We start from the raw sequence: 11,028 nt of genomic DNA on the forward strand, positions 1-11,028 counted from the left end.
TCTAAATTTAATATGGATACAGACCCGAGAAAAAAAGTATAAAAATGCAAACAAAGCGTTTTTTGAAAACCGCTTTGTTTGGTTTATCTTAAATGATTCTTAAGAAAAAAATCTGAACTACTTTGAATTGTTTGTCAGGAAGGAAAAAAACGCTTTTTTATAGTAATAAAAAGAAAATATTGGTGTACTCTGTGAGCCTTGTCAGTTCCATGCAAATGTATCATTTAACTTAGAAATTCTAATTGAAGCAAGTTTATACTAAGTACTTCGTCCGCATTAGGTCATGTAAAATGATGAATGATGATAGTGAAATGCGTGTTTATTAAAATACAATACGCGCAAGTTTGACGTTGTTACTGTACTCGAAATGATTTTTAGAGAACTTGGGGATCCGACGGTTTTTTGCGTCTTCTGCTATTTTAATAAAATACTGTGAGCACTTTTCGGCCCTACTTATCCATTCAAGATACGGTACAAGAATAGGCTATCACTCTATCTCTACATCCCAGATAGGACGGACGGATATAAAAGCACTGTACCGACAGTACAGTACCGTACGATACGTGTGCGTGAATACAATGCGGTACAGACTATCCCTTCGGTAGTCATTGTTGGGAATCCACAATTTATTCCTATCTAAGGGTATGCCTATTCGCGTATGTACCATAAAAATGGCTCCGAGTACCTTTGGTTTGGAACAGTGCACCGAATCCAGTAGTGGAAACGAATGGCTTTTTTCGCCTTCCCTATTCGCAAGATGCTGGAAGCACCGAGCATTTAAAGTACTACAATCGCGTCTTCGATGATCCAGACGAAGATGATGCAATGTCCGCTGTGCTTGCGGCGATGTTATCTCGTCTGCACGTTATGGACCCAATGTCCGTGGACGAGCTGCTGAACCCGCCGGACGAGAACACAGCTGCAGAAGATCCCACAGATGAAGACTTGTGTGGAGTTGGTGACCAAGAATTGGCTGTAGATGTCTCTGACAACGGCTCAGAAAACCTGGACACGATATGGAGCGTAGTACGTGGATTAAGGAGGACCTTGAGCCAGAAGCAATTAAAGAGCATCTCATGTGGGTCGCTAAGCTTCTAGTTCGTGCAGGTGCGACTGGCGTATCGGATAGATCGGTGAGCGGATTGCGAGAAATGCAGCGCACGCTCCGTGAAGAACTTGGAAGAAAGCAAGGCCACAAGCACCAAAAGCCTTTGCTAGATTTCTTCGGATGTACTGTACATTTATGACTTTTTCCATAGTTAAGAACCCAGAATAGGAATAATTGTCTTCAAATGTATTCCATTTTACGATTGAGGGGTGAGAGGGAATAATATCTTGGGTTTGTAAGTGACTGGTCCACGGGAACCGCAAAATTTATTGCTATTGAGGAGTATTCCATTTCAAGGGATTACAACCGAAGGGATCGTCTGTAACGCGAACGCGTTTTGTGCTTTTTTCTAAAGAACACAAAATGCGTTATTGTATTCACGCTTTTAAGAGAAAAAATTACAAGGTAGAGCAAATCGCCAGAATGACAAAGATATTGGAATGTGGTTGGTAGCTGGATTGTTTCCAAGTGAGCTTTGGCGGTTTGAGGCTGCGCCTCTTCGTCCTCGGGTGGGATCAGAACCCGAGCCAGACTAAATAGTAACTACTTCAACTAGAATAGCACTAAGATACTCTGACCAATATATATCTTAATTAAAGAATGGCTGGCACCTTGCACTTCGGATAAACTTCGGATAAATTGAATCGCGTACGAACTTGCATTTATTGCTCTTTTATACATTTGAAGTCCATACGATTGAGTAGTGATCACAGAACTACCTCACAGACTTGAGTTGCGATCTCCTTTTTCATATCCTACTGTGTGATAAGTGAACGTACAGAACGTGAACACAGAATTCATTCCAGTCTTGCTATTGATAGCAGGAGTTCCCCTTGAGTGCAACTACATTATGCAAGGTTTTCAATTCAGCAGCTCATTGAGAACGATCACATCAGGCATTGCAAGCTCAACGCGACTTCTTGGGAGCCACGGAGCAGCCAAGCAAGTGCCATTCCTGAGGATTAGGTCTGTCCGTCTACACCACTAACCCTCGGCAGAGTCTGTGCAGCACTGGCTTAGTCAAGTACATGCACTCAACCTGAATCCAGTTACCTGAAGGCTTCATGTCCTGCAAGTGGCTTGACACCACAAGTAACCATACCGCAATCGATGCATGTTATTAATATTTGGGTCCAGGACCATGATTCCTATCATTGCCGGTACAGGTATCCAGAATCTTGCAGGTGTACATGTACGTAGATTACGCAGCGTTTACTTGCAGCTGGACATCCACTCTAGCATCCGTGAACAAGTCTTACCTTTTAATTTTTCAAAAAAAGAAATCAAAATGTATAACCTTCAGCATGTTATGTGTCCATAATGGAAAGTCTCGTATTATTTTCAAGATCTGTACCTGTCATGTCTCGTTTACCTTGACATTTCTATGTATTATTTGTTTCTCTATTTATGCCTCTACTGTACTACAATTCCATGGCTGTGACACTCAAAGAGTTAAGCTGAGCTGAGCCCTACCATTTTCGTCTGGTTGCAGGAAAGCAGCAGGATCAGTTACTACGATGGGGCGAACCCAGTTCAAACAGCAAAAAAACAGTGTTTACGTCGATGGGTCATTTCTCTCCATTCCTTGTTTTTCCGCGCCGTCCTCAGGATCACAGGGATCGCGATGGAATCCCAGCATTTGCTCAGAGCTGGTACACCCACACTGCGCCGCCTTCCGTCCCCTCCCGATGTCGATGACGACTTTGATCATGATCTAAGTGATGCACCTGAGAAGACCACAACGCAACGAAGGAGGCAGCCCAGAGAAATGCTCCAGATCACCGACATCTTCGCTTTCCCGTGGTTTGGCTGGTTTTTCGTCTACGCCTTCACGCTCTTCTGTTTCTCCGTTAGTCGATGCCTCGTTCTCAAGTCACTAGCGACAATGTACGGCAGTCCTCGAGACTATACCGCAAGTTTCAAGGCAGCAGCATTGGGTCTTGGCATCTTAGAGGACTTCGTCTGCACGACGTACTTAGCGTGTGCATTGTGGCTATTCGACACGTTGAAAGTCGCGGCCATTGAGCGTATAAGTCCTCGAATCCACCCGTTGATCGTGCGAGTCGTCGGAAACATCGCAACGTTCACAGTGTCCTGGATACTCTTCGTCATTGTAGTGGCACCGTTTGCCGCCGACATGGTGCTGGTGCTTAACCGCGATATGCGATTCACATTGGACCTTGTAGCCACTTTAATTAGGGAACGACACCATCTCGGCCACGCTCCGATTTCGAGCGAGGAGTTCCAACGAGCTTACACTATTGGAAGTCTCCTGGTGATTGCTGCTACGATTTTTGCGCTGATAAAGACGTGGGCTGACTGGGCCGACCTCACTCGCTGGAATCCCACCCACGTGGTGATACTATCTGCCAATTCTGGAGAGCGAGTGGCAACTGGAAAGGTTTTCAAGCGCACGAAGTACAAGGAACTCGCTCTAGAAGAAGGCCAGGGATCGCCTGTGCAAGACGCTGTGACCGAAAGTCGTGTGTACGGGAAACTACTATTTAACCAAGTGATTCAGGCCACCACAGTTCTAGTTGGTCTGGTGGTAATACCGATGATTGTTGTGGCAGTGCGTTGTGCGAGCTCACCTCTGGTCGCGTACTCGGCGTTGAATGCGACTTTGAACGAACTATTTGGACACGCGCTGCAACCGGGACCCACAGAGTCCACGTTTGCGAATGTGAATGGCGATCTGCCGTGGATGGAGATGTACATTCACCCAACTGAGAGACACAAACTGTTCGGGAATGACTCACTCTACCGCCTCACCACGGGATTCCGCGGAGATCTGGCCTTCGACATTGACGTCTCGAAGAACAGCCCGCCCAATGTTCTCGTCCTTGGGGTCGAGTCTTTCCGCTTCCGGGACTCGCGGTACTTTGTCGGAGAGAACGACCCATCCAACCTGTTCAAAGACACCGATCTCACTGTGACGCCTAACTTTGACAGGTGGGCGAAGCGTGGCGTGGCTATCCGTAATCTCTGGACTAGCAACCCTACAAGTCGATCCTTGGAGAGCGCGTTGTTTGCACAGATTCCGTACGACAGCGCCGTAAAGACCGGTATTACTGGAGGCAGAGAGGACACGAATCTGTCTGGCTTGCCCCAACTTTTCTCGTCTAAGGGATACGAGACCTTCTTCTCGACCGGGTCTTCTATTGATCTCGACAACTGGAACACGTTCCTCCCTTCACATGGTTATGAAACTGTTTGGGACAACAACAAGATCAAGGAACTGGCGGAATACCATCTGAATATTTCCCACGAGGATTGGGATGGCGATGCCCGTCGAGGGTTCCAATGGGGCGCCCATGATGACGTGAGTTTCCAGATTCTAGGAGATTTACTCGTGAACAAGACACGCAATCAAACGGATCACGTTTGGAACGGCAAACCCAAGACGCCGCTGTTTATCACGCACTACACCATCACTAGCCACGCTCCATACAACTCAGTGCCGAGATGGTACAACGAGTCGAAGAAACCAGACTTCTCTCCTCTCTACGAAGGAGAAAAACACGCCGATCTGGTCAAGCACTACCTCGAAGCGCGATACTTTACCGACATGGCGCTGGGCAAGTTCCTGGACCGCATGGACGAAGAGGGTGTTCTTGACAATACCATAGTCGTCATCTACGGCGATCACGGCCAGGCACCTGAAGGTGACATCATCTACACCGAAGAAGAGTCCTTAACGCGAGTACCGGGCCTCATTCTTGCAGAAGGACGACTTGGGAAATATGCGGGTCTAAAGATTGAAGACGCAGCAGAGCACTACGATATTCTCAATACCCTGGCGGATATCACAGGCCTACCTGAAGGAGGATTCGTCCAGAATGGTGTCGGTCGCTCTCTTAAGCGTAAGGTTACGTTTGGTGAGCGTGCAGTCTTCAGTAACGTCCCCGGTCACAAGATGTCCATTGTGCGCGGCAATTACCGTCTGCGCTACGACGGGATCACTGACGCGATGTTCTTGCACAATACGGAGAAGGACCATTGGATGAACGAAGATCTACTGCCAGAGCTCCCACCTGAAAAGCTGGCAGAATGGGAGACCTGGCGTGAGAATGGACGCCGAATCTCTGCGTACTATACAAAGCGGTGGGACGAGAACTGTTTGCTTGCTGTTAACTGCACTGCACAAACTTATGAAGAAAACCCCGTAGTAGACTGATGACAGGAAAATATCATATTCGATCTCTTTCTTTCTCACTTTCTCCTATAGTACTACTACTACTAGTAGTAGATGCTTTCAACTGCCTTCAATACTCCTTCCTATTGTAGTTGATTCGAGCTTGTCGTCCTTGCGCAGCATCGCTCCTTAGTAGCCGCTGCTAACTGAAGCCGTCTAGCGAAGCAAAGTTGCGATTGGTTGACAGTGTTGAAGTGTGAATGTTGAAGTGTAATTGTACCTGACTGCGATGACAACGTGTCGAGATCAACAACGACGATAGAAGCTGTGAGTTGGGGGCAAGGTAAATAAAAAAAACACGTTTGAGGACGACACCGCTACCAGACCTTCAAATGCAGCGATTATCGTACAGTAAATCGACTGCACAACTGTACTGCCCTCTCTTTGATATTCATCGAGAAGCACTACTGCGATAAAAAAGAAGACATCGGTCTAAAGTAATATAACGAAATTACAAGGTAATAAGTCTGTGGATAATTAAGCAAAAAACAGTTTTCGCCGCATTCCCCGCGTCAATCGTCCAAGAAATCTATAACTGAACCTCTCTTAATATCCATCGATCGCGGATAGTGTACGTATGTCTATCCAATGTGCTTTGGGTTGTCTTCTAGAATCGTTTTTTAGAAAAGTGACGTAGCGAACGTTGCTATCGTACAAAACATGCTTACTATCGACGAGAAGACTGCTGCAGGACGCAAGCAACCGCTGGAAGTGTAAGGGAATCTCACGCAGCAACTTGTATTTATGCCTTCTTAGGCTTCCGACAAATTTCACTATTGTGTTGTTTTTGACTTTCTAGAAGTAGAACTTTTTTAGTTTTCTAGTTACGAAGTAGTATTTTACGAACTGATACACTTATTTTTTTATTTTGAAAGTTAGAATACACCCTAATGATTTACTACTATTTCATAGTGTTCAGATTGATTTACTACAATTTCAATGTATCTAGATTGATATAATATATTTCAAAGTAGGAAACAAAAATATTAACATATGAAACACAAATAATAACTAAAATATGAACTCAAAAGAAAGTGATATGATATAAAAGTAGTAGTGCTATTGCTTGTCTTGAATTTTCTACTTCGACGAACTAAATGCTTTCTTGACAGAATTTACTGGTCGTAATATAAAATCCTAGTTACGACCAATAAATTCTGTCAAAGTACCTCAAAGTAGTAGTTTTTAACTCAAAGTAGTAAAACGAGATGAACGTTACCGTATCTGTCTCCCTGTTATTGTACATTTTGGAAGCTTTCACGGGTAAATATCTGCTCAAGTTGCTGTGTCACTTCAATGTGGCCTGCTTGAAACGCGACTTGAGCAGCATCTCGAATACACGCTTCGCCTTTGGGTTCTTTCCAGACAATCTCACTTAACCACTGCACCACGTTGAGATGCCCATATTTTGCAGCAACCCGTATTGTATTCGCCGGCATCCGTTCGTTCCTGTTCGCGTAGAGCCATTGTATCATCTCCAAGTGCCCATTCGCAGCAGCACTGATCATGGCATGGTTCGTACATCCTTCCTTTCGATTCTGGTGAAGAAATTGCACAACATCGAGATGGCCTTTACCTGCAGCATAATCCATCGCCTCCGTGCTGCAGGGTTCGCTTCGATTCTCGTGAATCCACTGGACCATATCCAAACGACCGCTTGCTGCAGCGTAATTCATCGCTCGATACGTGCATCCTTCACTTCGGTTCGCGTGTAACCACTGCATTACAGGAAGTTGGCCGTGCTCGGCTGCTGTATCCATTAAAAAGCGTCCACATCGACTTAAACCTTCGTGGCCGTCGCCCCATGAAGTGCGTTCCGGGTAACATTCGTTTAGCCACTGCAGCACATGAATGAAGCCTCGAATAACAGCAGCCGCCGCCATATACTGACCATTATCCCAATCCGGATCACGCGCTGCAGCGTACTCAAGTGCTCGCCTTGGAAGGCCCAATCTGCACGCTCGCCCAACCTTTTTGCGCGACGAAAACGGATTCAGATATTCGTCGACGAGGGTCACGACGTGAGCGAGCGATTCCACGTTGTGCTTGTGTAGACATTCACGGCAAACGACCAATGCCGTGGTTAGCTGGGGATACTGCTGGGTCTTGGGCGATGCCACCAACATCGCGGGCGGATCTCCACGGGTGATCTCAAAGTGCTGAACTGAAGTATCAAATCACCAAATACATCGGTGTAGACATCCGTTTTGCAACGGATGAAACTGGCATCACCTTCCTCCAGCATGAGATTTGCTGAACCTAGCCAGTGTTGGCTAGGTTCAGCACTGGAAGCTACTCGTGCATGAGCGCGAACTTCGTGACGAAGTCTTGCAATACAAACTTGTGGGGTTGGTGTCACTGATCAATTGACTTATCAGGCGTAGCTCGGCGTCTAGTCGTAGTTGGCAACTTTACTCACACGTCAAGTTGGTCTGGTGGTACAGAGGTCCTCTCATTGCGTTTTACTTCGAAGCGCTAGAAACTGTAATCTTGGAAGCACGGCAGAATCAAACTTTTGTTGCCTCTTCTTGCTTGGAGCTTAAGTTCTTACTGGTTTCTAAATCGACCCTTGCTCGATGAGCATGGTCAAGTGCTATCTAGTGAATGCACTGACTTCGCATCCAAGGTCATTCAAGTTCTCGTTGTCCTCGGAGGATAATTATCATGAATAAAAGTAATTATTGCTTTCTCGACTGGTTGCCAGCTAAACAACATAGTGCATGATGCTTATCTTACGGCGTGTTATAGGCTCTAAGACAGAATGTTGAAGCATTAGCTTCGAAGACCATTAAAACAAATTTTAACAGCAATTTTTTTGCTTGGTACTGGTTATCCCTTTACAAGGTACATTATGAATCCACCAGCCAACGCTACAGCTGCAATAATGGCAAGAGGCTTCATTTGCCCTTTCACAATGAGATACGCACCCTTGAGCCTTATATCCTTGTCCATCATCACCTTCGCCTTCGTGACGGCGGGATTCGCCTTTACCATGGCCTTGAGTTTGTTAACAAATGGAATTTTCTGCGTTATCCCTCGTTCCTCATCTGCCAGCGTCGTTGACGCCTTCTTGTTGCCCTTCAAATAATGCTTCACGTTGACGCTATTCACCGTGAACGCGCCGGTGGGATCCGCCGCTGAGGCCTTGACTATGATAACACCATCAGCGTCGACAATGCTGCAGCAGAATGCCACTAACGTGAATATCACCACAAGCAGGAGGCAGCGGAGACGCATTGGCTTCGGTCTCGCTGTGATAATACTTTAGTAATGGGTGGGGGAATCGCCCGAGAGCAACTTGGGGCTTTGCCGGTTGCTAGCCCACCAATCATCTCCAGGAGATCTCCGCTTCGGCTGGCATCGTGCATGGAACGGGGTTGGATAGTGGGTAACTCGCTGAAGCTTGGCTCGATTCGTGTTGTTACGACTGGAATAATATGATGTTGAATGGCAAACCTCTATACAATATTTAACGTTAGGGAGTTGGGATAACCTATCTAACTACCTCGCCAAGCACTTGGTTCTTGTGCTCATTCGAGGTTGTTGCTTGAAGCATTTTAGTACCGGCGTCCACGGCCGCCACCTCCACGGCCTCGGCCTCCGCGGCCACCTCCATAGCCACGGCCTGCACCACGGCCACCACCGCGGCCACCGTAGCTCTGTTGACGCATCTGGTACGCTGACTGCTGCAGCTTCGGTAGCGTCTTCGGGATCGAGTACGGACAGTTCATGCCTCCTTCCTCGATCTGCTTCTCCAAAAGTTCCAGACCGGCAATGGGGAGATCAAAGCAAGCGCCCATCGAGTCTTCAGTCAGAGTCATCTGCTTAATGTCTTTCGCGATATCTTCCGGAATGTCACGGTTCACAGCGTTCCATACGTAGCCCTTAGCACGGATGAAGTTGGAGCTCGTGAACAACACAGTCACGTAGTCGGGGACACCAGACATGAGCGAAGTGCGACGAGGAGGCTTCGTGTGGCCCGTAATGCAGGCGAGCGCAGCAGCCAGACACTTCTCAGGCTCCATCGTCTCGAGCAGCTCACTCGCCTTTTCTTGGAAGATCTCAACCATGGCCGGATCCACATTGTCAATCTCCTTCAAGGCCTTCTCTGCCGATGCCTTGATCAAGTCTTCCTGGTCTGGTGGGCCCTTCATGATGAACTTGTTGCCGATCTTGCGCTCGATCTGGTTCAGCTGGTCACGCTGGCGGTTCGTGTACAGAGTGATACAGATACCTTTCTTACCAGCACGGCCCGTACGGCCGGAACGGTGCACGTACGTGTCGACGTCAGCCATACCCGTCATCTTGCGAGGAGGTTCCGAATTGATCACAAGGTCGACATTCATGTCCAGGCCACGCGCGGCCACATCCGTAGCAATGAGCAGACGCAGACGGCCCTCACGGAAAGCCTTCATGGTCGTCTCACGCTGCTCCTGAGCAATGTCACCGTGCAGCACCTGGCAGTCAGTCTTGATCTCGGGGTGCACAGCAAGCTCGTTACAGTCCTTCTTGGTTTCAGCGAAGATAATAGTACGAGAGTCCTTTTTAGCATACACACCGAGCAGGTTGGCCAGCAACGTCGGCCGGCCCTGCCAGTGGCATGGGATGGCAATATGTTGCACATCAGTGGACGCCTGGTCGTCCGAGTCCTTGACCAGGTTGACGTACTCGGCCTTCTTCATGTACTTATCGGCAACGTCCTTTACCCACTTGGGGATCGTAGCAGAGAACAACAGCGTTTGACGCTTTCCGGTGCTCTCGTTCTTCACCTGATCCATAGCCGTAAAGACCTTCTGCACGTCCTCACGGAATCCCATTTCCAGCATGGTATCGGCTTCATCTAGGATGAGAAACTCGCAGTTGTGCAGACGAAGGTTGCCACGGTCGATGTGGTCAATGACACGGCCAGTCGTACCCACCAGAATGTCCACACCGCTACGGAATGCATTGTTCTGCGACTGGTACGAGGCACCGCCGTAGATGCAGACTGTACTGAGCGAAGGGCCCGTCAACTCGAACTCTGAGGCCACCTGTTTGGCCAACTCACGCGTGGGGGCCATGCACACAACGCGAGGAGCACGGCCACGCGAGCGCGGTCGCTTGTCCTTGAGCAGCAGCTCAATCACGGGCAACACGAAGGCCAGAGTCTTGCCCATACCCGTACGAGCGCGGCCCATAAGGTCCTTTCCGTCCAAAATCTTATCGAACGTCATGGCCTGAATGGGGAAAAGTGTGTGAATGCCACGGGCCTGAAGGTTCTTCTTGGTTTCATCGCAAATGCGGAAGTTGTCGAGCGACGGGTTCTCCTCTCCACCCACGTGGGTGGCATTCTCGCTTTTGACCTTCTTGGTAGCAGGGGCCTCCACCTCACTCTCGGCCGTGTCCTCGGCCGGGTCCGTCTCGTCGTTGTCATCGTCGGCCTCGCGACTGCGCTTCTTACTTTTCTTCTCTTTCTTTTCCTTCTTGTGCTTTTTCTCCTTCTTGACGCTCGAGTCGGATCCCTCAGCCTCGGCCTTCGCCTGCTCCTTGGCCAGCTTCTTGGCCAGCTTGGCTGCCTTCTTAACCGCCTTCTCCTCCTTGGTCAACACGGGTTTCGCTTCGTCGGACGCCATGGTTCGTAGCTGCGTGATGATCGTCAAGAGCTGCACTGAGCGCCAGTCAAATCGACCTCACTGACGTCAAACGAGCCAGCTGGCAAACGATTGGTCGGAAAAATGAAAATGAT

At 48.2% G+C, this 11,028-nt stretch overlaps 4 protein-coding genes across 4 annotated transcripts; 1 reads left to right on the top strand and 3 right to left on the bottom strand.

The window, feature by feature from the left end:
• Positions 1-2,607: 2,607 nt before the first annotated feature.
• On the top strand, positions 2,608-5,331 carry PPTG_18626 (hypothetical protein). Its single transcript, XM_008916660.1, has one exon. It carries the CDS (start codon positions 2,733-2,735, stop codon positions 5,283-5,285), a length of 2,553 nt encoding a protein of 850 aa, XP_008914908.1. The 5' UTR covers positions 2,608-2,732; the 3' UTR covers positions 5,286-5,331.
• A 1,207-nt stretch (positions 5,332-6,538) lies between these two features.
• On the bottom strand, positions 6,539-7,429 carry PPTG_18627 (hypothetical protein; the record flags this gene model as incomplete). Its single annotated transcript, XM_008916661.1, has 1 exon — positions 6,539-7,429. The coding sequence occupies one exon, from the start codon at positions 7,427-7,429 to the stop codon at positions 6,539-6,541; it is 891 nt and encodes a 296-aa protein (XP_008914909.1).
• Positions 7,430-8,106: 677 nt separating this feature from the next.
• On the bottom strand, positions 8,107-8,559 carry PPTG_18628 (hypothetical protein). The gene has a single exon (XM_008916662.1). The coding sequence runs from the start codon at positions 8,538-8,540 to the stop codon at positions 8,133-8,135; it is 408 nt and encodes a 135-aa protein (XP_008914910.1). The 5' UTR covers positions 8,541-8,559; the 3' UTR covers positions 8,107-8,132.
• Positions 8,560-8,682: 123 nt separating this feature from the next.
• On the bottom strand, positions 8,683-11,008 carry PPTG_18629 (hypothetical protein). The gene has a single exon (XM_008916663.1). The coding sequence runs from the start codon at positions 10,913-10,915 to the stop codon at positions 8,861-8,863; it is 2,055 nt and encodes a 684-aa protein (XP_008914911.1). The 5' UTR covers positions 10,916-11,008; the 3' UTR covers positions 8,683-8,860.
• Positions 11,009-11,028: the final 20 nt, after the last annotated feature.

This window comes from Phytophthora parasitica (genome assembly GCF_000247585.1).
Source record: "Phytophthora parasitica INRA-310 unplaced genomic scaffold supercont2.87, whole genome shotgun sequence".
Taxonomy (NCBI): Eukaryota; Oomycota; class Peronosporomycetes; order Peronosporales; family Peronosporaceae; genus Phytophthora; species Phytophthora nicotianae.

Excerpts from the sequence above, each read along its gene's own strand:
- PPTG_18626 (XM_008916660.1), top strand. The coding sequence starts at position 2,733 with ATGGAATCCCAGCATTTGCTCAGAGCTGGTACACCCACACTGCGCCGC.
- PPTG_18628 (XM_008916662.1), bottom strand. The coding sequence starts at position 8,540 with ATGCGTCTCCGCTGCCTCCTGCTTGTGGTGATATTCACGTTAGTGGCA.
- PPTG_18629 (XM_008916663.1), bottom strand. The coding sequence starts at position 10,915 with ATGGCGTCCGACGAAGCGAAACCCGTGTTGACCAAGGAGGAGAAGGCG.